The sequence below is a fragment of the Parambassis ranga genome, chromosome 4, assembly GCF_900634625.1.
Source record: "Parambassis ranga chromosome 4, fParRan2.1, whole genome shotgun sequence".
Classification (NCBI taxonomy): domain Eukaryota; kingdom Metazoa; phylum Chordata; class Actinopteri; family Ambassidae; genus Parambassis; species Parambassis ranga.
In genome coordinates, this window is record NC_041025.1 from 7,699,342 (window position 1) to 7,722,927 (window position 23,586).

Genomic DNA, 23,586 nt, shown 5'->3' on the forward strand with positions numbered 1-23,586 from the left:
CACACAGCAAACATAAGGAGGAGGATTTTTTATAAAGATGATAGACATCAAAGTATCTCTTAAAGCTGAATAATATCTAATATTTAATGATTACAAGGAGAAAAGCATATATTAAATACCCCCCACAGCTCTGACCCTGTACCTTGATTCCATGCTGACAAATATCTTTCTGGTCATTTCATTTCAGTCAATTTTTTTAATATAAAAATCATCAGGTAAAATGAGTGGATGGGAATATCCACCTGGACAGCTTCTATCAGTACATATAAAAATAAGTCTCATAAGCAAAATAAATAGATGCAGCTGCAGACTGCTTCATCCAGTCAGTGTGACAGGGACTTCATACTTCATCTCATGCTGTGTTCAAGTGCTCGTCAGAACACATGCGTCTGACATCAACATATGTAGCAAAGAAAATTTGGTACTAAAAAAAGTAAACTACACACTTCATCTTGCTCGTTCATTCATTTCTGATCTTTTCATGAATACATGCACGCCACATTTCTTATTGCACAGCGTTGTCACAGTTTCTCCCCATAAACATAAAGAGATAGGGGAGGTTGGTCTTTGGGTTGGCCCTCTATTTCTCCCTCTCTCTGTGATTAAACTCCATTTTTCACCAGCTCATGGACTCCGTGCTCATCAATCATCAGGGCTGGATGAAACTCTCGCTCTTTCACCAGCTCCTCCAGACCCTTAAAGAGGTATAGACAACATCAGGACATCATTAGACTCTGTTTAGATTATTTTATTTTATGTTAGTAGCTCAAACGCAGAGAATATGAGCAAAACAACATCTGGAGTTTTCATTCAGAACATTAGGCCTCGCCTCCTTACCTCTCCCCCATAGGACACCAGCGGAGAGATCTCGCATTTGATTGGCAGGTCTGTTCCATCCTTCAGGCTGCATTGGTAAAGAAGAGATTCAAGGAGGAAAAAAAGAACCAGAATGAGTGATTGTGTCATAAAAAAGGCAGAGGGACTGTAGCTGAGAGAAACAGCTGTGAATCCTTCACACAGCTGTTCTACTGCAGCTTGTGATTAGAGATCAAAGAAAGAATCAGAGATCTATCATTCCCACACACGACCACTTATTAGTTATCTGACCCGTAACAGGCTTTGTCTAGAAGAAAACAGATGAATGACAATGGCAATGTGTTTGTAGCTCTGGTCTGTGCTCTGGAGGAACTTTTCACAACATTGCTGTCACTCAACATGTTTATTTCTAGTTAATCATCACAGACAGCACTCACTAATCACACGTTGGCTGCTTCAGGTGGTCGGCTGAGCAGCTGCCTGAAGAAAAAGTGGAAAGATTGAGAAAGAAGTACACCCCTGGAGAGCCCCAGTAACATTCATGGATGCCATGAATGTTGGTGAAGCACATGCCCATATAAATCTGTCATAAAAACAAGCAGATGGATTTAAAGGCAAACTAGAAAGCGATGAAATCAGCTGACCTTGTAACCGTGTTGCACACAAATCAGCAGGTTTGTCATCTAGTACAGTGCAGCAACTGTCTTCCAGAAAGTGTGACTGACTTGCTCTACCAGCATGCAACACTTACAAGAATTAGTAGAAACCATCACCCTGTCAGCAGGTCATTATGACAGTACGTCATCTGACCAGGGAGCTGAAGAAGACTGTGTTTTCAATCAACTAAACTGATCCTCGCCGTCATTACCTTCATCACAACTGACAGTTATAGAGACTGAGAAATGGCAGAGCTGCTACAGAGTCCTCTTTAGCGGAAATGAAGCGAAAGGTTTTCAAGAATCAGAAAAAAGGGTATATGTTGTTAACACATCTAAGCAGGAAGGTAAAAAAAAGCCAAAACCCCATGACCATGCACTCAGTTCTGCAGAGGGATAATTACATTCTGCTGCCATCATCTGTGACACTGCCTGCTGCTCCGTCTCTGAAAACATTGCACAGGACACACAGGAGCAAGACCAAGCATGAGAGAAGGGGAAGTGAGAGTGAGGCTAAAATAAATTCATGTGTACAACACAACCACAACAAAGCCAATGCATACAGTTTGTACACAGTGTGGAAAGTGACCACAGGGACCCTGTGTTCACATTCATGCAAAACCTGCTGTGTATCTTGTTAAGGTCACCTTGGTATGGCGGGCACGCGCCTGCCATTCTCATCGATGAAGTGGCCCCCAGCATTCAAAACCCAGCGGTGGTGAAGGGACATGAGGGCATGTTTGGCTGTGGTAGGTGTGTCCTTTCCATCCTGAGTGTCAGCATTCTTGAGTGGGGAGAACTCATCTTCCCTCAGCACCTCATAGACAACAAATGTCCTGCGCAAAAAAACAACACAGCCCCGAATCAGAAAACAGCAGGCACTGTCACTAAAGACTGAGCCAACTCTCAAGTGATCACAAAATAATGCAGCTAAGAGGAATCCACTTGTTAACTTTGTGCAGATTTACAAATAAAAAAGCTTTTAATTACCTTAAAAATTAATGATTTGGAAAACTCAAATTTGGAAATACATAATATATTTTTGCTTCTTAACATGTGGACAAAAATCCTTAACTTTGACCTTATGTGAAGATTTACATGTAGCCGCAGAGTGTTGTAAACTAACAATTCAGTAAGTTTAAATTGCACTTTGATTCACACAGGCAAATTATACATGGCAAAAGGCTGCACAGTAGGCTATGAGGCTTTAGACCAAACCGTACTCAGAAAGCACAGAAAACAGTAGGACTTTTGAAAAATGTGGCGGCCGTCTGGATTCTACTAAACCTGCCAGCGCGGGCACAGCTCTAATCCATCTCCACCATTTCTCATCCTTTCTACTTTGAAACACAGTGCATAAACCTTGAAGGAAGCTGGACATGTCTGCAGTGTTTTTCCATCAGTCAATCATTACAGGAATCCTTTCATTAAATATAAAGTTCTATTAGTAGTGGCGTGACTCAGAGCTGATGTCATGTAACACTGGAGGAGGTGGAATGAGTGCACAGCTCATAAAACCCCATCCTCCTGCGGAGAAATTGGCAGGCTCCATCTGCTGGAGCCGACCTTGGTGAAATGGCACGGCAGGGACTGGACGATGGAGTTGGAGACTGGAAAAAGGGGCTGATTCTTGCATGGAAGGACAGATCAAGGACCAGTCGAGCCCTGAGCCCGGCGGCCCGCCAGATGCAACCCGGCCACCGTTCCGAGGGAGCATAAGTTATCCATTGTCTTCATAGATGCCGTTTACTGTTGTTGGCATGAACACATACATACACTCTGTGCCTTCTAAGGAAAAAATGTATGTAACTTACTTAGCAAACTGGAAGATGTCAAAGACAAACTTTTCCATTTTAATCCCATTTGGTTTGTCTGGTTTGATGATCTGACCCTGAGCATCCACATATGGGATCTTTTTCTGGGCCACATGGTGCTGCAGCTTTGGCTCATATTTCCTAAAACAATGAGAAATCCATTATTATGTTGTTCTTGGCACAAGAAAACAAAACTACTGAAATAAGGTAGAACAATCATGTCTTTGACAATGTGTTTACGAGTTCATCGTCTTACTGCACTACATCTCGGAGGAAGGAGAAACTGAAGAAGTGATTGGCCACATTTGCTGAATTGAACATCAGTCGGCCATCAGCACTCCGCTTTTGAGCAGTGGCCAGAGTGATTTCGCTGTACTCCACCACCTGGTACTGCCCGTCCACCTTGCAGACCACACCCACTGCCTCTGTGGGATTGGTTTTCTCCACCACCTGGACATTACGATAATCAAGAATCAAGAATGATAGTCAAGAACTTAACAATAAATTGAAGCTTGATCTAAACATGTTAATAATCTACAAAATGGTACCACGATGTCACATACATATAGACAGATAAATCAACTCAATAACTCAACCCAATAACTGTTCCAGAAATTGTGTTAACTGGCATAAATGGCTCAGAAAGATTCAAATACTGCTGTGAAACAAAACTTGTATTCCACTTTATACAGCCAACAAGTTAAAAGCTCTTCCCCCTGCCCATCTGTCAGCTGCTAATGAAAGAGTGGAGCCCTGATGAGGGGGTTGGTGAGCAGGGGTGGGGGTTGGTGAAGCCACATGAACTGTTTGTGCAGCTTAGTAATTTATGACAGGAGGGTGGGACTCTGCTCTGATCTGATCGTTCCATCTCTCTGCACCACCGCACTCCTCATAATGTCAACCAGGAGCAGGGTCTGGATGATCTTCAGTTGAAAATTTCACTCTAAAACACTATGAATTTCTAACAAACATGTTGATGTGTGTGATTTGTCATAAAAACCAAAAAGACTGTGTGTTTTGATGTTGTTTCCATGGTATGTCAATATTTTTTCCTAATTGGGTGGAAATGGAAGCAATGGTGAATCACATTTATTAATCATTTGTGATTGCACAAACAGGCCATCTGCTGCCACTATATATCATCATGTCCTCTGAGGTTTCTGTTTTACTATTTGAAAACCCAATCAAGTGTTATATTAAAAACAATTACCCCAACAACTCAGCTTTACATCAGCAGACCCAACAAACAGAACCAACTTGATGTCTCAGCTTTAACCAATGCAACACCATTGCAACCATTTCTGTTTTTTTCATGTGTCACTGAGCTACAACTAGCGACCATGGCTGTAAACATTTATCCTCTGCATATCAGCCACTCGATTTTCAAGCCAACTTAACCAATGATTTAAACCTACCTTCCCCCTATTTTAATCTGCATTGTCTTTGTTGCAACTGCAAATAAAAACATATTTTTATTCAATCCACGTTTTTTTCTTTCTTCTTTTTCTCAAAATTCTCCTCGCACTCATATTGTTTTTCATCACCTCAGATTGATTGAACTTGATTCTGGACTCCTAAGCAGCAAATTTCCTAGAAAGCTGTAATGAATTTATTGCTCAAGAAAACTGCAGGAGAAATAAGAAGAAGGTAGCTCACACCTCCACCCAGTGGTGAGCTATGGGTGGTGCATCTGTAACTGTTAAAACTGTTGTGACAACAAACTAACCACGCCTATTAATATGCGACAGCCACACACGTCAAAGACATGAATCAAAACACGTCACCACTTCTTGAATAGCCAGACTGACTGATCAGTCCAGACTACAATCAGGCAACATGACTTTGTTGACATATCTTTCTCCCTTACTAAGCTCTTATCTACATTAATTCAGTATATGTATTATTAATATGGACATTTCAAGCCCTACTTGCTAACTAATCATCTTTGCATGAATGCATCCTTGAATATTACTGATACCTCCGGGTCTGATAAAAAGTAATCATGCTTATCAGTGTTTCAATATAATGTGACATTATCATGTCAAGTAACTTTACAACAGGAATATAAAATGTCCAGTTAAGTGCAGCATTAACCCTTGTTAGCTGTTTTTATGTACAAGCTGATACAAAAAGTAAGAAAAAGACAAGCAGCAAGAATGACCAACCTTAGCGCCACAGTCTGCTCCCTTCTGAACACAGAAACCAACAAATGCAGGGTCTGCCACTTTGACCAGGATGTTATCAACACAGTAAACGTGGATGAACTCAACACCCCTCTTCTCCATGTCATCCATGATACCTTGGTTTCCCAGGGCTCTGTAAAGCCCCCCATTACCATCTGAAACCAGAAACACACTGATGAGATTAAGACTTTTACATATTGAACTACACTGTGTATGAAACCAGACGTCTCTGATCCTGTGGTAATACCAGGGGCCATAGAGAGCTTTCCTTTGCCCTCCAGGATGATCTTGCCATTATAGTCCATGGCTGGTAGCATTCCCTGCTGGAAGAAGATGACGTTGTTCTTATCCAAGCCAAAGTAGTTATAACGTGAGAAGTACTCCTTAGTGGATTCCATTGTCCTGCCACTGGTCATGATGTACCTGAAGGCAACACAGAGGAGGTTTATCATGGATTCTTGCTTGCATTACATCATTTTACTTCAGATGGGACACATGCTTAGGAAAAGAAACTGACACACACTGAGCCAGACACATAAACTTAACTATATGGCAGACAATAAAAAAGTTACACAAACATTGCATAAAACATAAGGTCATTATGCTATAACATCCAAAAAGCTCCAACTACAGTGTCAGGACGACTTTTGAGCTCCACAGCGCTCCTGTAATCTCCCATTTTATTAACATGATTTAATGTAAACTGTCCTTGGATCTTCTCTGCAGGGTCATAATTCTTTTTACAGTAACAAAGCTTCGTTGACCGACTTCCTTTGATGCTCACAGTGACCCAGTTAATCATCATGCAAACATAACTGGAACAAAGTTCTCATTGTAACTCAGACGCAGACTGCACTCTGCAACTTGGTCTGTTTATTTCTCTCAAATAAAGCAGTAAATTCAGCTTATTTAAAGCAGAATAAAGCAGAGGGCTGTGTCTCACCAGGGAATACAGCACTTGATTCTGTGCTTCTGCTCTGCCAGCTGTTGCAGCTTCAAAATGCGTTCAGCTTGGATTTGAAATAGGGTTTTGTGGGATGGCAGCCCGACGTCGTACATGCCTTTGGGGTATTTGACCCCCAGTCTCGTTCCCTGGCCGCCTGCCAGGAGTAAGGCCGCCACTTTACTCTGAGAGATGCAGTGAAGACCTGAAACAGAGCAGAGTGGTTTGTTGTAAAGACAAGTACATGTATTATCTAAAGATAGTGACATATATCTAGACCTACAATACAGACATGATGGTGTACAGTATCAATACACTTGCACAGTATCTAATCTCTAGTCATGGCCATAGTGCATCCTCATCAAGTCTTTAAGGACATCTTAGATAAATAATAATAAACTTTACTAAAAAATACTGATAACATTTATTAAAACAAATGTTATTGAGCTGTCAGCCACTTTATGGCCATCGCTGTAAAATAGAATTAAGCCTGAACTAAACACTAATAACCCCACACAAGCCTATGATGGACTGTACTGTGCACCAATGACTTATAATGGCTACATCTTATCTTACATAAAATGCTGCTACGTGATGATACGCAGCAGTCTCACCACATGTCGATGCCAAAAGACAAGTTTTATGCCCATATACTGGGTGGGCCTGCTTGACTTTAACTTCCTAACCAACTGAGTCACCACACCCAGCACACAGGTTTGGTCCGCCAGAGATTGATGACATCATGAATAAGGGTCAAGCGTCAGCGTTACTTACGTCAACCCTCAAATCAACAGCAGATGTTTTCTGTTACCCACGTCCACTGTTATTCTCCTTGAGGAAATAAACGCCAGATTTGGTATATGGTCAGACAACCAAAACAGACTGGGGAGTTGCGCAAAGCATATTGAACAATGCAATCTGACTAACTCACATTTCACATCTACACAGATGAGTGGAGCTTCTCTAGAGGAATATGCCATATGCTATTACACAGCGTTTGAATGTGAAAAAGCTGCTTTTGTAAGTGCGTGCCTATCTGGAAGTCAATTGTCTGAACATATCAATAACACAGGTAATGAGAACAACCACTGTTCCATCTCAGAATCACTGCATCTAGGCTGCCATGTGATGTTTTAATCCCCTTAAGTCTCCCAGGCAGATACTTTTTTCCTTTCTCACCTTTAAGCCATCACTTGAAAGTTGGATGACATCAAGACTGCTGGGCTCCAATCTCTCTGGAGTAAAGTGTTTTTGTAACACTATACTCCAGAGATTATAGTTTACAAAAACACTATACTCCTGAGAGAATATAGTGTGTAACAATCAGGACAGTTAAAACCATATTTAAAACATGTATTACCCTGGAAAAATAAAGTCATGTGCTGTACTTGAGAGAGGATTTACTTTCTGGGATGGTTTATGGAGCTCACCTGCTAGCTCCCAGTTTTTGACGCTCTCCCTGTCTCTTGTCACGCTGCCCAGCACCTCCCTGGGCACAGGCTCCATGTGAGCATCCATCTTCTCATGTTTGCTGCTGCTGGACGTCTCCATGGCGTTCTTAAAGAATCCATGGATCTCCTGGAAGTCCATTCCCTGCAGGTCACAGGTCAGGTCATCCTGCTCCTCTGGACTTAACTCATTCCAAAACTGCAGGAGATGAGATTGGCCGGCGTCAGCCAGCCTCTGGAGGAGTTTGCTGGTGCTTGGGTCCATGATGGGCTGTGCCTTTGGTTAACTATGTAATAGAAGGGAGGAATAGTTACTGGTAAGCAGGAACACAAACTGAGGATGTCCTCAGAGGTTAACAACCAACAAATAAGATGGGTTGTTCGAGGTGATCTCAGCTAAACCTGTATTTGGATAGTAGTTAGGAATCAAAAAGATGAACTTTCCCGTATGATTGTTTAGTTTGCTAGGTGTTTTATCTGGGTGTTCTTCTGGCCAGAAATTGACTCATGACCCTGGGATTTCAACAAGACTTAGTAGCGCAGGTAAAACAGGTGCAACTGGTGATAACACACAACACCCAGCCTGACATTCGACATGCAACTTAGCTGGAAAGTTGAATTTGTTCTCTTTGTTTGAACACACCCACACCGAGCAGCTTGCTGTACCAGGAAATCATGTTACTGACAGGATCTCTACTACCATTCCAATAGGATGCTGATGGACAGCATACAGAACAATGTGTTAGGCTGTCATGTATGGTACTAAAACACTAACACACTAAGACACTGTTAGACACTGCCACAAAACAATTCTGAGTGAAATTGTTCACAAAAGTTTCAAGACGTTACGAGGAGGTTACAAGAGGATATGAAGTAAAACTGCTGGGATGCCTCTTAGCCAACAGAGAGCTCACCATTAACACTGTGTAATACATGTGTTGTTATTAAACTCCGCTGTTAACAATTAGCCTGTTTATGTAAGCTACATTTAACAGTTATGTGTGGTTAGTCTCTGTCTGTCTTCGGTTGGAGCGCTACACGAGTCCACAGGCGGCGACAGCTAGCCTAGCACAGGTTAGCTCCTGTCCGTCTATCTGCGGAGAAAACAGCCCAGTGAAAACATGACACACACAATATATGAAATATTAAAGTCGTACCTCTCACACTGTCTCCTCTCGGCTTTGAGACCATAAATGCCACTCGCTGTGTGGTTTCTATGAGTGAGAGGACACGTCCCACCCGGACGACACCTCCTGCTACGTCACGTTTGACGTGGCATTAGAGACGCCGTGGCCGTGCTGCTTTCAGGTGCTTGTTGTAAAATTAATCATCGACTCGGAGGAAAACCTGAACAGAAACTGTGTCGCTTATAAAGGGAATTTAGATTGATAATAAGAGTTTAGATTCACAGTTTATATAAACATAAATTATTAAAAGGACCTATTCATTTAATTTGTGCACCGGGTGAGATGACAGACAACTGATGAGCTGGTCTCAAAATAATTAAACTCTTTAAACAGGCTCTGATTATCATAGAAGAATCATATTTACATAAAAACAAAATCTCCCAGATAATTATAGCAGCAGTGATCCACCAATAGAAGCCTTCTGCTAAGACCTGGTGCTGTTAGAGCTGTAAGCACATACAATCTCCACTGGATGGCGCCAAAAGACACCAAAGTGAAACCAAACTGTGTGTTACAGTTACAGTGACCAAACTGGTACATGTCTGCGTTAACTAACGGACTGGAATAGGCCACAAATGTTACATCTTTCATATTGGACATACAGTGATAATAAAAAAAAATCTCAAGAATAGGACCCATAAGCAAAGCAGCATAGTGTAAGAGGAGGAGGCCTTCACTTGTTCAGGGATTTACACTCAAAACATGCAAATAAACCACTGTAATCAGGTACTTATTCACCAAATGATGTGTTTGATGCATTTTTATGTGGTGCACTTATAAATTATTTCATAGAAATTATCTGTATTTTCAATTCTTCAGTCACTGAGCCTAATTGTACAGTAAAAGGCTGACTTCATGACATGATATGTGATAGGAGGTAACCATAAAGGGGCTAACATTGTCCTGTCCAACAAAAATATGCATTTTCTCAATTCTTATTGTTCTGATGTATCTCTTATAACATGACTTACAACCAACAGTGATTTATAAACAATGCATTAAAAGGGAAAATAATATTATTCGCATAATTCTTTCAGAGCAGTGGGAGAATCTTGTTTGAATCTAATAACCACAAAAACCAACAACTCTTCAAAATGTGCAATCAGTTAAACGAGGTCCAGAGGAGATTTTGATGCAGAATATGTTATTACATGAAACAGGAAGTAAGCCAAAAATTGAATGCAATGGTTGGGTTCCCCCTTTTATATACCTAGTGTGACAATTACTTTTCTGGAGACAGTGTTTTTCCTTTTTCTGAGACTCGATCAGCTTCACGCTGTGGAAGGTGCAGGCTGTAATGCTGTAAGCGCCTGAAAAGTTTGGGACTCTGCAGTCCTTGACTCCCTAGTTCTGGTATATTCCCATTCAGAGGCTTTTGTAAGACTGACATTAATATTTTCAGAGATTTCAGTAGGTCAGGTGTTTTAAAAAGCTTTTACTGCCACAGACTACAGGAAATAACACAAGTCACACAGAACAGCAAAATCCTTTAAAGTTACTGATAAACTTACTTAATCATATAAAGAAGTATGGGCATCTGGGAGTTGTTACACCTGTTATCCAGCAGTTTGAAGCAATGCTACTGGACTTCTCAGAGCTCCTTGAGGATGTTATGCTGCTCCTCCAAGCAGCTTCATCAGTTCTTGGAGTGCACGGAGGAGCGCTCTGCATGGAGGAATACCAAAACTCTAACAAGTCCAGTCACCTTACTTCAAACTCTTAGATAAATCCTTCAGACATTCAACAATACATGGTTTATAGAAACTGCACTACAGCTTAAAGGATGTTAGGCACATAGTTCTGCAAAGTGCTCTGTTACGTTGCATTGACATTGTTAATATTGATAAGTGACTGAAGTGAGAAGAGACAGAATGTCCTCCCCGTCATAGCCAAGGTCATCCTTCCACTCCTTCACTTCATCCAAGTTGATTGGAAGTGACATCAGCACAGGAAGTTTTCCACCTTTCTCTTCTCTGTACTGGGCAAGTGACTCAAACGCTGCCACAATACGAATGATGCCTCTGTGCAGTGATGTCAGTTGAGCATCCATTATCATCTGTTTCTTTATGTTCAGGTTGGAGACATCTTCGGAAAGTCTCTGCATGGTCGTGACTGCCTGGAAAAGGAGATCATTGTCAAAGAGTTACTCGCGCTGGTTAGTGTGTTTTCTGAAATGTAAGCTACTGATCATGTTGAGATTTATTTAATGCCACATGACCAAACAAAGGTGAGTGTGTTTGGTCGTGTCATATGACTGGATCTGGACTGGATAGAAATAGACTGGATGAATAGAAACAGACCAAATTTTGTACTTTTGCACGCACAGTTGTTAGGATCTTGAATCTGTTTACAATCTGTGCTAATAAACATGTCTGATGGATGGTCAGAAATAAATAAATACCTGCAGGTTAATTGTGCTTTCAACTCAATTTATAGAAGTGAAACAGAGATGTCCAGACACATATCTCCTGTTAGTTGTGGTTGTGCATCGTTACACTTACTATGGACAGTGGTTTCATGAACTTGCTGAGAATGCCTGACTCCAAGGGTATATCATACCCATCAAGAGTCACAGTGTCTTCCTTGTGCTCCTCCAGCCACGTCCCAACTTCATTCATCTTGGATATGAGTTTTGACAACACATTAAGACACTTCTCCAGCCTCTGCAGTTTTTCTTTTGCAGCAGGGTCAGACAGGAAGGCCTTTAGGATTTCCTTTGCAGCTTTAAAAATGGCATCAATAGCACAGAACTCTTTAATCATTTTGGAAAGACTGGCCACCCAACGCAAGACCTGAGCTATGGTCTCAGCAGCCTCGGTTCCACCACTTATCACAGTCTCCGCTGCAGCCTCTGCGGCTGCCTCTGCTTCGGCCTCCACTGCTGCCTCTGCTGCTGCCTCTGCTGCTGCCTCTGCAGCCGCCTCTACACCTGCAGCTACTGCCTCTGCCGCTGCCTCGGCTGCTGCGGCGGCGACGGCCTCAGCTGCTGCAGTGGCAGCGGCTTCTACAGAGGCTGCCACTGCTGTTACCACTACATCAGCCACAACCCCTAAAACTATTCCCATGTTGACAGTTTAACCTGAAATAAACAAAGCTACAGGTTAGTTACAGGTGTACATGTGATACATTTAACAAGGCAGCTTTTACATGACATTTTACTTTGGGATATTATTGAACACACATGACACACAGCTGGCTGACAGAGACTTTGACCTTTGACATGTGATCATACTGGCTCAACTCACCTGTTATTTCCACCTCAGCACACACCTTGTGTGTGTGTAGTTGAACTAAGGTGATGTAGTGTGTAGAAGTAAGTACTGATGGAAAGTGTTTGCTTTGTTTTCTAATTTATATGTTTAAGGAAAGTTTGAACAAACCCTCAATATGTCATGATCCCCTGTTCGGTTAGCTTTGTGTTCCATCAAATCCTTGGCTTTTGATTTTCCTAGTTATTTTAGTCTGTTTTGAGGATGGTTTCCCTTTTTACTTTGCTTCCTTGTGTCGCTCTGTCTGTTTTAAACCCTCTTGTTTCACTGTCCTTGTGGATCACGTGGCCCGCCCTGATTTTTTTTACCTGTGTCTTGTTAACCCCCGTGTATTTAAGTCCTGCTCCCCTTAGTTTTCACCGCTTCGTCCTGTGTGTGTTCCTGTATGATGCAGCCTTGTGTCTGTTCCTTTGTCATCCTGGGCTTCGAGTGTTTCTTGTGTTGTTGGTTGTTAGTTTTGGTACCACTGACTTTTTGGTTTGATACATTGTTTTTTTGTAGCCTGCATTTGGTTCCTCATCGAAACATGAACATGACATGACAGTTCATGTAGTATATGTATTATATTCATATAAAAGCAGTGATCTCACCTTTAGAAATAGTTTAGCTAATTTGTAAGCAACTTAAATCAATCATGAAAGGCTGCAGAAAGCTCCAACTGAGAAACAAACTGAGTGTTGAAGAAACAGATACTCACAAAATGAATGCTGGGATGATATAGTCAGAGCGCAGGGGGCACACAGGCTGTAATCAAACAGATAATGGCAGATATGGCTTCCTGCTTTTATAGTTAAAAAAGGAGGAGGGGGTGGGGGCTGGAGAATTCCAGGCAAAGGAGGAGGAGGAGGAAGAAGAATGGTGCAACAATTTTAACCACCCACATGCACGTCCCATTCCTCGAATTTTCAACTGCTTCCTTGACATTTCTTAAAGAAATACCCAAATCCAAAGAAGAAGCATAAGAAAGAAGTGAAAACACATTGTGTAATGATGTGACTGTACAAAACGTCATCTCACCCAAACCCCACTTAGGAATTTGTTTGAAAATTATTAACCTATGGAGGTCTGGATTTGGAACCATACTCAAAATGAAAGTGGAAAATCACATTACAGGCTGATCCAACTTGAGTGGAAGTTCCTCAAGACAAGTCAAAATGAGGCTCAGTAGTGTGTGTGGCCTCCACGTGCCTGTATGACCTTCCTACAACACCTGGGCATGTTCCTGATGAGGCGGCGGATGTTCTCCTGAGGGATCTCCTCCCAGACCCGGGTTAAAGCATCAGTCCGCTCCTGGACAGTCTGTGGTGCAACGTGGCGTTGTTGGATGGAACGAGACATGATGTCCCAGATGTGCTCGATTGGATTCAGGTCTGGGGAATGGGCAGTCCAGTCCATAGCATCAATGCTTTCATCATGCAGGAACTGCTGACACACTTCAGCCACATGAGGACTACCATTGTCATGCACCAGAAGGAACCCAGGGCCCACTGCACCAGTATATGGTCTCACAATGGGTCTGAGGATCTCATCCCAGTACCTATGGCAGTCAGGGTACCTCTGGCTAGCACATGGAGGGCTGTGCGGCCCTCCAAAGAAATGCCTCCGCACACTATTACTGAGCCACCACCAAACCAGTCATGCTAAAGGATGTTGCAGCAACAGAACGTTCTCCACAGCGTCTCCAGACTGTCTCATCTGCTCAGTGTGAACCTGCTAGGCTGCTTGGCTCACAGTTTCTTGGCTGTAACATGATCCAGATGAATGAAGCTCGATGAACAAGATTTTACAGCATACATTATCACGGAACATTCTTAACCCTTGATGCTTCTTTAAATTGACTGCACACAAATGTGGTCCAGTACCCAAACGTGTACATTTCATAAAAGTGCAATAAAAATGTGATATGTAGGTTTTATTTTTACTTTCACTGCATCCAATCTTTTCAGCAACTTTAGACCTAATCATTGACCCATCCATCCATTATCTGAACCCACTTGTCCTACAGTGCAGGGTCACGGGGGGCTGGAGACTATCCCAGCTATCCATGGGTGAGAGGCGGGGTACACCCTGGACAGGTCACCAGTCCATCACAGGGCAACATACAGACAGACAACCATTCACACTTTGCACATCTTTAGAATGTGGGAGGAAGTTGGAGCATCCGGAGAAAACCCACGCAGGCACAGGAAGAACGTGCAAACTCCACACAGAGAATGTTTTATAAGCTTTTTTTAACTTTATGATTTTTTTTTGACTGGCAAAACACAAAATATGCAATATTTTCAAAAATGGAGGTGCCAAGAGGGTTACTTAGTAATTGATTCACAATCAGTGTTGCTTCCTTCCTGGACAGGTTGATTTCACAAAAGTGTGATTGACTTGGAGATATGTCTTCCTGCTTAGTAATAGTTAAAAAATGGGGACAGGAAGTGGGGGGGTTAGGAGGAGGCTGTTTATTCACAAGTTTCCTTTACCTTTGGTACAACATTTTTAACCGCCCACATGCACATCCCATTCCTCAAACTGTCGACTGCTTGCTTGACATTTCTTGAAAAAAGGCTTGTAAATATGCTAATGAAATCCACTCCAAAGAACAAGTGTAAGAAAGGAGAAGTGAAGACATATTGTGTAATGATGTGAGTGTAAAAAATCATCTCACCCAAACCCCACTTAGGAATTTGTCCCAAGGGTAAGTAGAGAAGATTGAAGCAAGGCGTCTGGACTTGTACGTATGATGACTTGGATGTCCCAAACATGTCCCAAGGGTAACCTGTCATGAGAGCTCCCTGTTGTCCACTATGATAATCACAGCTACAGCATTATCAAAAGAGTAAATAAACCATAAACTTCCAATCCCACAACAGAGGACAGGCAAAGACCATTAAGACCACTTACTGTAACTTCAGAACCTGGGATAATAGCAACACGCCTCCACTGGCTATCAAACCAACAAAACCATTCAGCTAATAGAATCAATGTATTAACTGCCTTAGTACAAATGTATGAGCCGATATACTATAACCTCAGAAAGGGTACACTGTGAAAATAATGTCTTGGCTGTAACATGATGCAGATGAATGAGGCTTGATGATCAAGATTTTACAGCATAAAGTATCACTCAACATTCTTAATACGTCTTTATGAAACTTACTAACAACTGTGTGTTAGTTTGAAAATAACCTGGTCTCGGTGTCAACACACACACATACAGTATACACACACCCTAAAAACCTGCCTCACTGTGCACATGGTGCAAACCAATACATCTCATAACTGACTGATAACTGATACTAACAGGAAATGCAACTGAGTAACAACACAACCACAGTCTGAACACTTTCATGCTGACATCTTTAAAAAATACTTTCACTTGTATTCTTATGAAGGTCGAAAATACGTTAAGCTGTTTTAGTCAAATAAATGAATAAATACACAAACAAATAAATAAATGTGGAAATAAATAAATATTTATTTGTACCTGAATTTATTTAATTATAAGTAAAAGGGCTTCCTATAATAAAAGCCACAAAGACACGTTTCAAGTACAAATTTTAAGTACAATTTAACACAATGCTGACAACTTATCAAATGTAATTAAAAATGCACAAAACCCTTTTTGTTATGTTACCTGTCCATCCAGGTGGTGCAAGAGGCTGCTGTCTTTGCAGATCTGGGAAAAGCAAATTCCAGGAACTGAAAGCAAATTCTGTGAACAGGGGGCGGGTGGGGTCCGTTTAACATGCACAACTAATAAGTGAAAGAATGAACTGGAGGGGTTAAGAAAAGTCACTCCATCATTGCATCATATTTCAGTGTAATTCTCCACCCTCCTTGTATGCACTATAAAAAACAGGAGCCTCAACCGAAAACAGTCTGTGTCCTTCCTGCAGTGTGACTTCATCTGTCCAGCGTGAGTATCTGTTTCTGATACAGAAGTTGCACAGTGTGTTTGGTTTTGCCTCTTTGCAGCCCTGTTGTGTTTATGAATGAAGGTTTGTTGAAACTTAGCAACTTACTCCAAAGAACAATCTATAATGTACATATGTATTTACGTCAGACTTATTGAAGAGTTGCTTAAATGTTTGTTGGAAAAAACAATAGCTGTGCACTGCTGCAATAATTCACATGTGTTTGCTTTCTTAGGAGCTGCTCTAGTCTAAAAATGGCAGAGGTTGAGGAAATATTTGAAGGGGTTGAAGAAGCTATTGATGGGGCTGAAGAAGGCATTGAAGAATTGCCAGAAGAAATACAAGAAGAAGTAGCAGAAGAAATAGCTGAAGCCCGTGCTGAGGTTGCAGAGTTTTCCAGAGTTGCAGAAGGACTGAGAACCTTCCTTGATTTCGTCACAACAAGCATACCAGAGATAGCAGGATTTGTGATGAAGAATGTTGCTATTGGTGCTATCCTGTGGGGGGTGAATGTCGCTCTCAACAAATTATTGCCACACCATACAGCAGAACCAGATGTGAAAAAGAAACGTGATGCCATCAAGGCACTGAGCACGGTGATCAAAACAGAGTCTACCCTGAGTGACAAGGTCCTGGCCTGGATGAAGGAGCATAAAGATGACAAAATTGTCCTAGATGGGTTTGAGGTGCCACTGGAATCAATTATTGCAAAATACATCACACCAATATCTAAGGTATGTCTAACTCACTGTACCACATACAACACACAGAAACTGTGACTTTGCATTTAATTGAATGGCCTACAAGCCCACAATAAACCATGTTTTATATTTCATTGTTTGGCATTTTAGGCTGTTGATGATGCGTTCAAAGTCGCTCAAGCACTGCAGGAAAAGCTCGATGGAAAAACTCAGTACAACATCCCAACTGGAGAAGATATGAAACTTCTTCTCACTGCTGGTGATGCATTCCTCAAAGGTTTCAATGACCTGATTGATTTCATCTCCAAAAATGTGGGGAAGTTTGAAGTGCTGGCTACCTTTCCTGTGAAACAGGCTGACCTGGTGGTTTTTACAAGTCAGCTGAATGATGCTAAAAACTTACCTCTGTGGTAAAGAAATGACTTTTTTGTCTTTAACTAGAGACAAAAGTCAAAGAAGCTGCTTTAAGCCATGAGATTGGTACTTCAACAGTGATTTAGCTATGACTAATGAAGTTTCACATGGTTTCTGCTTTAATTTCAGCAAAAACTTTCACCAGACAGGGAGGTTGTGCAAATTTGTGATGTGATGAAACAGTTTCCTGTCCTGAAAGGTTGCAGTTAGTAGGAGTGTGAACCCAATAGTGTAATCCTTTATTGAGCTCATTAATGGCTAGATTTATTATCAATGTTGTGGCATTGTTGTTGTCCTCATTTGTTATTGATTAAAAACTCTTCCACTGCTCTTTGGTCTGTTTGGTCTTATTTTGTGCATCCACCTTTACCTAAATGTCACTAATTACTCTAAAACTATTCATTTGTCTAAAAATGTGTGTTGTAGCAGAAGAAATGCAAACTTAAAATACACACTTAGTTAAAGTCATACTAATTGTTCAAGTCTGTCAGATGAACAATGAACAAACAATGTGTGATAAATAAAGAATATCTGGCTGCCCCTGAAATGAAACATAAGGAAGGTAAAAGCATGGATGGAGGAGGGACTCCAGACCACAGGGCACAGCAACATACTACTAGCTACTTCACACTTAAAGCGACAAACAGAGATCTGGATGCTCTGTAATCAGTTCTTTTTGTCTATAATGTTTGAATGTGACCTGCACAATATGACCGTCAGAAAGCAGGAAAAAGAAAAACCTCATTGTGGCTGGGACATCCTTTACCGTCCCTCATCTGAGATTTCAGGATTCTGAGCCTGGGCTTGGTGTTGCTACGGCAACCCTGATGGACAAAGGGGTTTAAAAAGGGGATGGATGAAGAGGTTTTTTTTTAACTTTTATATTTGTTTTGTCTTCATACAGTGATATTATATTATTATACTAGTGTAATATCAGTACAATTTATGCAGTCTTTCATAATCCACACTGTCTCAGGCATTTTACAAGGAAGTGCAAGCATATAAGGAATAAAATGGAGAATCACACTGGACAAAGGTTGGCAGTCAAAGAACCAATAACTGTGATGTACTGTACTGTTACACATAGACTAGTAGGTTTTATTTACTTATGTCATTTGTTACATATAAAAGTGGAAATACAATGTCAAAATGATAGGGCTTTAAGTATATAAGAGACGGGAAATTTAAACAGACTTAAAATAAAATAAACAAATTAAACATACCGATTTAAACCTTAAATTTTAGCTATAATAAAAACTGAAATTATCCCTGTAATGTAATTTCATTTTTATTATTACCTCCTGACAGTGATCATCGTACAGGTGATTTTTAAGATTAGAGGCACATAAAAAAATATCCTTGACCACTTCAACAAAATTTAGCTCAGCAATCAAAATGGTTGAAAGGACCTGCAGATGACACCAACCTGACTTGAAAGAGGGGCTTTAACACCACCCACACCCATTGTTTTACAGTTTTATCTCACTGACTGGCCAGTAGCAACCTCCCATTCTGCCTGCCACCACTGTAACTCCTATGTGTAATGCTGTATGGGCTCACTTATTTTGATGCGGACCCAGTAAACAGCCCAGCCGAAGCTCACCACACACAGGATCATAGTCAGCACCCATACAAAGTAGATTGCTCCGTTGTCTCTTGCTTCGCTCCATGTACTTCCCTGTGCAGGCAACACAAAGGTATTAGTGCGATTACTGAAGTGTACTCCCAGGTAACAGATACTCCACTACATGACCGAACTACCTGGCATACACCTCCATAACATCACACAAACAAACAACGCTCAGCACCTCAAAGCTTCACAGACTTAATTTATCCAGCATTCATTCATGAGGTATGTATGTGGAGCAATTACACACCTACTACATCAGTCATGTGCAAACATAGATATATCTACTCCTTACTTGAAAGACACTACATGCATAATGAGTGTGTTTGCCTGTATTATAAGCTTTGCTTTTGGCTAAAATACATGTATAATGTTTAATTATGCATGTGTTTTGAGAGACATCTCATGTAAATATTGCTGGGAACACATCCAACATCAAGAGTAAATTTTTCCACCTCTATTATATCACAATTAACTATTAGTAACACCATCAGAATGAAAATGCATCCTGAGGGTTTTGTTGTCACAACTACAAGTTATCTTGACATATCCACAGTCTGATGTCAAGTGTTCATTTATACATTTACAAAATAAAAATATAAATGCAGTTTAGATCTGAAGGTCAGGAAAAATTCTTGGTCTTACCGCTATTATCGCAGTGAGGACAGCAAAGAACAAGCCGAACATAAAAAAGTACACAAAGCGACGCCAGGGGTAACGCCCTCCAACAAATGACCTGAAAGAAAAACAAAGTGGCTTTTGTGGATTTAACATTTTTAAACAGTGTTAGGTGTCGGAATTTATTTTCTCTTGTTCAATGATACATGAACTGAATTTTAGCCTGCGCAAGAATGTGGGTCAAGGTGAGGTCTTACACTTTTCGGCAGTGGGGACATCTTGCACGCTTCGTATTTGTTGTGTCATTCCACTGAGAAACAAAGACAAAGTTGAGTGTAAGTCTAACACATGGCTCCCAGTGGGATATGTCATGACAGATATGTCAGTTGTTTCTCAATGGTTTCAAGTACTTCTCAATATGTAAGGACTGAGTATGAGACAGATATTTTAATGTTGATGAGCGTGTACCAGGAATATTTGAGAGCAGTGTCCACATTTCACTCTGAACCCGCCTGGCTGCAGTGCAGCGCTGACAACATTTGATCCAAAGCCCGCTGCTCCAAGGTCAATAATTCGCTTACTGAGGGAGAACAGACAAGAAAAAGAATGATGTGTACAATAACAATGATCAGCCAAAGACATTTATGATAGCAACATAATAAGAGATATAGCATTTGCTGAAAATGTGAACAGCAGTCTCTGTCTGTCACACTGTTTCCTTAACGTCACTCTGTCAAACACAAACATTTCAAACTGGGTGTGCTCTCACCAGGATGGACGGGGGCAGGCCACTCTTTGAGATGTTGCCTTACAGATCAGGAGACAGTTGCACGGACAGCGTATGTACTTCTTGCCTGCAGGAGGGTTCTTGACAGGCTGTGTGTGGTGGAGGTGTTGAGCAATGGGATGAAAAGAGTTAATCCATCAGCATGGACAAAAACAATACGTGTGACTGCTGATCAGTTTTTACTTCTGTTACAATGTGTTTTTAAAATGTACCGCAACAACAACACAGTAAAACACCAATGCTTGTGTGAAAGTCAGAGTTAATTAAAGGCCTACTTGACTCAGAATCAACCAAATGACAAAAATGTGTGTCAAGATGTTTTTGTGTAGTATTGTGTAACATTTCTAGAAATCACATTGTCTTCTTGACAACCACATGATGCATGATGCATTTGAACTCTCCTCTCCAAAGTTGACAGGCTAAACAGGAAACTGCCACAAATACATTATGCATTAACCATGCTACAAAACAATGAACACTAACTGTGTCCATGTCTTTTTAAGACCAGATTCTCAGTCTGTATTTTGTTTGTTTCTCTTTACACTAGCGCCCAAAAGTTTGGGGTCACCGCACAATGTCATGTTTTCTATGAAAATTCATAAAAAGGATTGCAAAATCAACAGCTGTCCACAGGGTATGGCATGGCATTGCAAAATGATGTGGCAAATGAGTGATAGCCTTCCTTATTCAAAATCCCTTTTACTCCCACTTTAACAGCACTAAAGCAGCCCCAGACCATCACATACCCTCCACCCACCATGCTTGACAGACGGCATCAGGCACTTCTTCAGCATCTTTTCACTTGTTCTGCATCTCACAAATGTTTTTCTGTGTGATCCAAACACCTCAAAATTAGAATGTAATGTTCATACCACTTTTTTCCAATCGTCCTCTGTCCATGTTCTTTTGCCAAATTTAATCTTTTCTTTTTATTGGCCAGTTTATTGCCACTCTGCCTAGCATCCAGAAGTCGCCTCTTCACTGTGGATGTTGAGACTGGCTGTACCATTTACCATTTTGCCATTGCTGGTAGGTGTGTGGATTTTTTTTACTTGTATAAGTTCTTCTGGGGCTTCTAAAATATGCTGCTTCTACAATTTTATTTCTCTACGGGGATTAATAAAGTTAATCTTAATCCTAATTGAATGAAGCTGCCTGTGAGGCGTCTATTTCTCTTATTCTGGTTAGAGTAGTACACACCGTGGTAGGAAATCTTCAGTTTATATATGTGGGCAATATCCAACATGAAATAGCCTTCATTTCTCAGAACAAGACAGTCGAGTTTCAGAAGAAAGTTCTCTTTTTCTGGCCATTTTGAGAGTATAAGCAAAGCCACAAATGCTGATGCTCCAGATACTCAACCAACTCAAAGAAGGCAGTTTTATAGCTTCTCTGCTTCAACAGATTTCAGCTCTGCTAACATAATTGCACAAGGGTTGTCTAAGCACCAATTAGCCTTTAAGCACGATTAGCTAACACAATGTACCACTAGAACACAGAAGTGATGGTGGATGCTGGAAATCTCTGAACACCTATGTAGATATCCATCCATTGAGATATCCATCCATTGACAATCAGCCGTTTCCAGCTAGAATAGTAATTTCCCACATTAACAAAGTCAAGACTTTGTGTCTGATTTTGAAGCACCAGGAAACAAATGATCAGTACCCACCGTTGCCTCTGTGCAGGTCGGACACTTCACAAGGTGCTGGTTGCTTTGAGCATCCAAATAGATCTTAGACGGACACACTCCACATTTCACCCATGATGAACCATCTGCTGGCAGCGGTGAGTAGGGCGGGGGGCGCTGTTCATGTGAAGAAGCTGAGGGAATGGCTAAAATAAAAGGAAGGGCATCATTTAAAACGTGTACTCTCCTTGCTGAGACAGGTCAAACAGTCTGTTAATGGCCCCTCCTCTCTGTGCAGACTCTGTCTAAACATGACCATGCAAATTTCCTTGAAATTCTCTTCATGTCTGAAAGTGAAAACAGGTACCAAAAGAGGAGAACCACCAACTTCACAATGTCACGCATTTACTCAAAGATAAACTTCAAACCAGCTACGATGCTCATTTTGTATCTAGATGCTAGACCAGAGCTGCTCTGTAAAATGTTGAATTCAATATTTATTCCTACACCTTAATAAAAAACAGTATTTTAATTACAGTTTGTCACCTGACTTGAGTAAGACTGAGTTAATGTTGTCTCATCCTACATCTGATCCAGCCGGTGTCTAAAAGCAGTGAATCATGTTATGAATGTTAAAGGTCTGCTGATGTTGCACTGCCCATCCATGACACAGGAGAGGTCTGTAAACTACATGTAACCAAACAGTGGGAGAACTGCAGTTTCTGTCTGAGGGAGTTTGCTTCTGAGGAAAGACTTTTTTGTGTTGCATTATGTTTATGAGTTGTTGCATCAGTACAGCAATGTGAAGTTTGTTATATATATATATATATATATATAGAGGCAAATTACTATCCAGATTTTGTGCCGTGTTGCTTAAATGAAACATAAAGAAGCCTGATAATTGTCTATTAAATACATGTTTCCGGTTTCAGGCAACAATAGCAGTTAAACGTTAGCTGTAGCCTATTTTTAATCAATGTTTTCAAGTTAGCAAACAAGATTTACGGCTACTTTGAAAGTATAAACTTCCTGCGTCATTCTTCTAAACATACACCGTTGCTTATTCTATATTAAATAAACTCTTAGCTATGACTTTATATATGACTTCTATAAAACAAGACCCAGCAGTGTTCTACAGTCGTTGTATTACGGGGGTTACTTCTCCTGCATACAGACCTGAAGACGCGTCCACCTCCACCGCGCTTCCGTCAACCACCGCACCAGCAGTCCCCCCGGACAGAAGCGGGGCTTTCTCATCGTCCGCCATGTCCACAAGGACTGCCAAGGACTGCGTTCAAATGTGCCGTATCACGGACAGCAGAGAGCGCACAACAAACTTCAGGGAACAGTCTGTCATGTGAGCCTGACTCAGGACTCGGTCGACTGGTTAGACCCGCGCATGCGCTGTGCAGAGGCTCAAACTCACCAAAACAAAACCTTCATGCGGCCTCAGGAAGTAGACTGTATCATCACCACGAATGTTTAGATCATGATTTTCCGTATAAAGGGAACTGCAGGTTGTCATGGGAGTAGTGCTGAAACAGTCAGGGGCACGTAAGAAAGTCAATTCAGCCAAACAAGAGAT

At 41.2% G+C, this 23,586-nt stretch overlaps 4 protein-coding genes across 7 annotated transcripts; 1 reads left to right on the forward strand and 3 right to left on the reverse strand.

Annotated features, from left to right (window-relative positions):
- Positions 1-13: 13 nt before the first annotated feature.
- Positions 14-9,129, reverse strand: uap1 (UDP-N-acetylglucosamine pyrophosphorylase 1). Of its 3 annotated transcripts, XM_028404263.1 has the most exons (12): positions 9,018-9,126; positions 8,775-8,954; positions 7,843-8,147; positions 6,413-6,617; positions 5,717-5,892; positions 5,452-5,624; positions 3,543-3,736; positions 3,287-3,427; positions 2,120-2,308; positions 1,877-1,918; positions 838-904; positions 14-695 (listed from the first exon to the last, which is right to left on the reverse strand). In XM_028404263.1, the coding sequence occupies exons 3-12, from the start codon at positions 8,123-8,125 to the stop codon at positions 603-605; spliced, it is 1,563 nt and encodes a 520-aa protein (XP_028260064.1). In that variant the 5' UTR covers positions 8,126-8,147; positions 8,775-8,954; positions 9,018-9,126; the 3' UTR covers positions 14-602. The 3 variants fall into 3 exon arrangements, with proteins under 3 accessions (XP_028260064.1, XP_028260063.1, XP_028260065.1); XM_028404262.1 differs by lacking the exon at positions 8,775-8,954 and having other exon boundaries at positions 9,018-9,129; XM_028404264.1 differs by lacking the exons at positions 1,877-1,918; positions 8,775-8,954 and having other exon boundaries at positions 9,018-9,129.
- Positions 9,130-10,465: 1,336 nt separating this feature from the next.
- On the reverse strand, positions 10,466-13,119 carry LOC114435222 (translation initiation factor IF-2-like). The gene is made up of 3 exons (XM_028404876.1): positions 13,014-13,119; positions 11,549-12,126; positions 10,466-11,163 (listed from the first exon to the last, which is right to left on the reverse strand). The coding sequence occupies exons 2-3, from the start codon at positions 12,110-12,112 to the stop codon at positions 10,882-10,884; spliced, it is 846 nt and encodes a 281-aa protein (XP_028260677.1). The 5' UTR covers positions 12,113-12,126; positions 13,014-13,119; the 3' UTR covers positions 10,466-10,881.
- Positions 13,120-16,095: 2,976 nt separating this feature from the next.
- LOC114434779 (uncharacterized) lies at positions 16,096-17,670 on the forward strand. Of its 2 annotated transcripts, none has more exons than XM_028404167.1 (3): positions 16,096-16,226; positions 16,460-16,958; positions 17,076-17,670. In XM_028404167.1, exons 2-3 carry the CDS (start codon positions 16,479-16,481, stop codon positions 17,337-17,339), a joined length of 744 nt encoding a protein of 247 aa, XP_028259968.1. In that variant the 5' UTR covers positions 16,096-16,226; positions 16,460-16,478; the 3' UTR covers positions 17,340-17,670. The 2 variants fall into 2 exon arrangements, with proteins under 2 accessions (XP_028259968.1, XP_028259969.1); XM_028404168.1 differs by having other exon boundaries at positions 16,196-16,308.
- Positions 17,671-18,406: 736 nt separating this feature from the next.
- Positions 18,407-23,392, reverse strand: LOC114434777 (type I phosphatidylinositol 4,5-bisphosphate 4-phosphatase-A-like). The gene is made up of 7 exons (XM_028404166.1): positions 23,178-23,392; positions 22,044-22,207; positions 20,354-20,460; positions 20,053-20,164; positions 19,842-19,894; positions 19,612-19,702; positions 18,407-19,017 (listed from the first exon to the last, which is right to left on the reverse strand). Exons 1-7 carry the CDS (start codon positions 23,266-23,268, stop codon positions 18,874-18,876), a joined length of 762 nt encoding a protein of 253 aa, XP_028259967.1. The 5' UTR covers positions 23,269-23,392; the 3' UTR covers positions 18,407-18,873.
- Positions 23,393-23,586: the final 194 nt, after the last annotated feature.

Coding starts and splice junctions, on each gene's coding strand:
- LOC114435222 (XM_028404876.1), bottom strand. CDS start 12,112: ATGGGAATAGTTTTAGGGGTTGTGGCTGATGTAGTGGTAACAGCAGTG. Junction 11,164..11,548: donor TCATGAAACCACTGTCCATA/GTAAGTGTAACG, acceptor CTCCTTTTCCAG/GCAGTCACGACCATGCAGAG.
- LOC114434779 (XM_028404167.1), top strand. CDS start 16,479: ATGGCAGAGGTTGAGGAAATATTTGAAGGGGTTGAAGAAGCTATTGAT. Junction 16,959..17,075: donor ACATCACACCAATATCTAAG/GTATGTCTAACT, acceptor TTGGCATTTTAG/GCTGTTGATGATGCGTTCAA.
- uap1 (XM_028404262.1), bottom strand. CDS start 8,125: ATGGACCCAAGCACCAGCAAACTCCTCCAGAGGCTGGCTGACGCCGGC. Junction 3,737..5,451: donor GAGCAGACTGTGGCGCTAAG/GTTGGTCATTCT, acceptor CGTAATGTCCAG/GTGGTGGAGAAAACCAATCC. Junction 696..837: donor TGGTGTCCTATGGGGGAGAG/GTAAGGAGGCGA, acceptor TACCTCTTTAAG/GGTCTGGAGGAGCTGGTGAA.
- LOC114434777 (XM_028404166.1), bottom strand. CDS start 23,268: ATGGCGGACGATGAGAAAGCCCCGCTTCTGTCCGGGGGGACTGCTGGT. Junction 22,208..23,177: donor GGAGGTGGACGCGTCTTCAG/GTCTGTATGCAG, acceptor CTTTTATTTTAG/CCATTCCCTCAGCTTCTTCA. Junction 19,018..19,611: donor TCCTCACTGCGATAATAGCG/GTAAGACCAAGA, acceptor TTGCCTGCACAG/GGAAGTACATGGAGCGAAGC.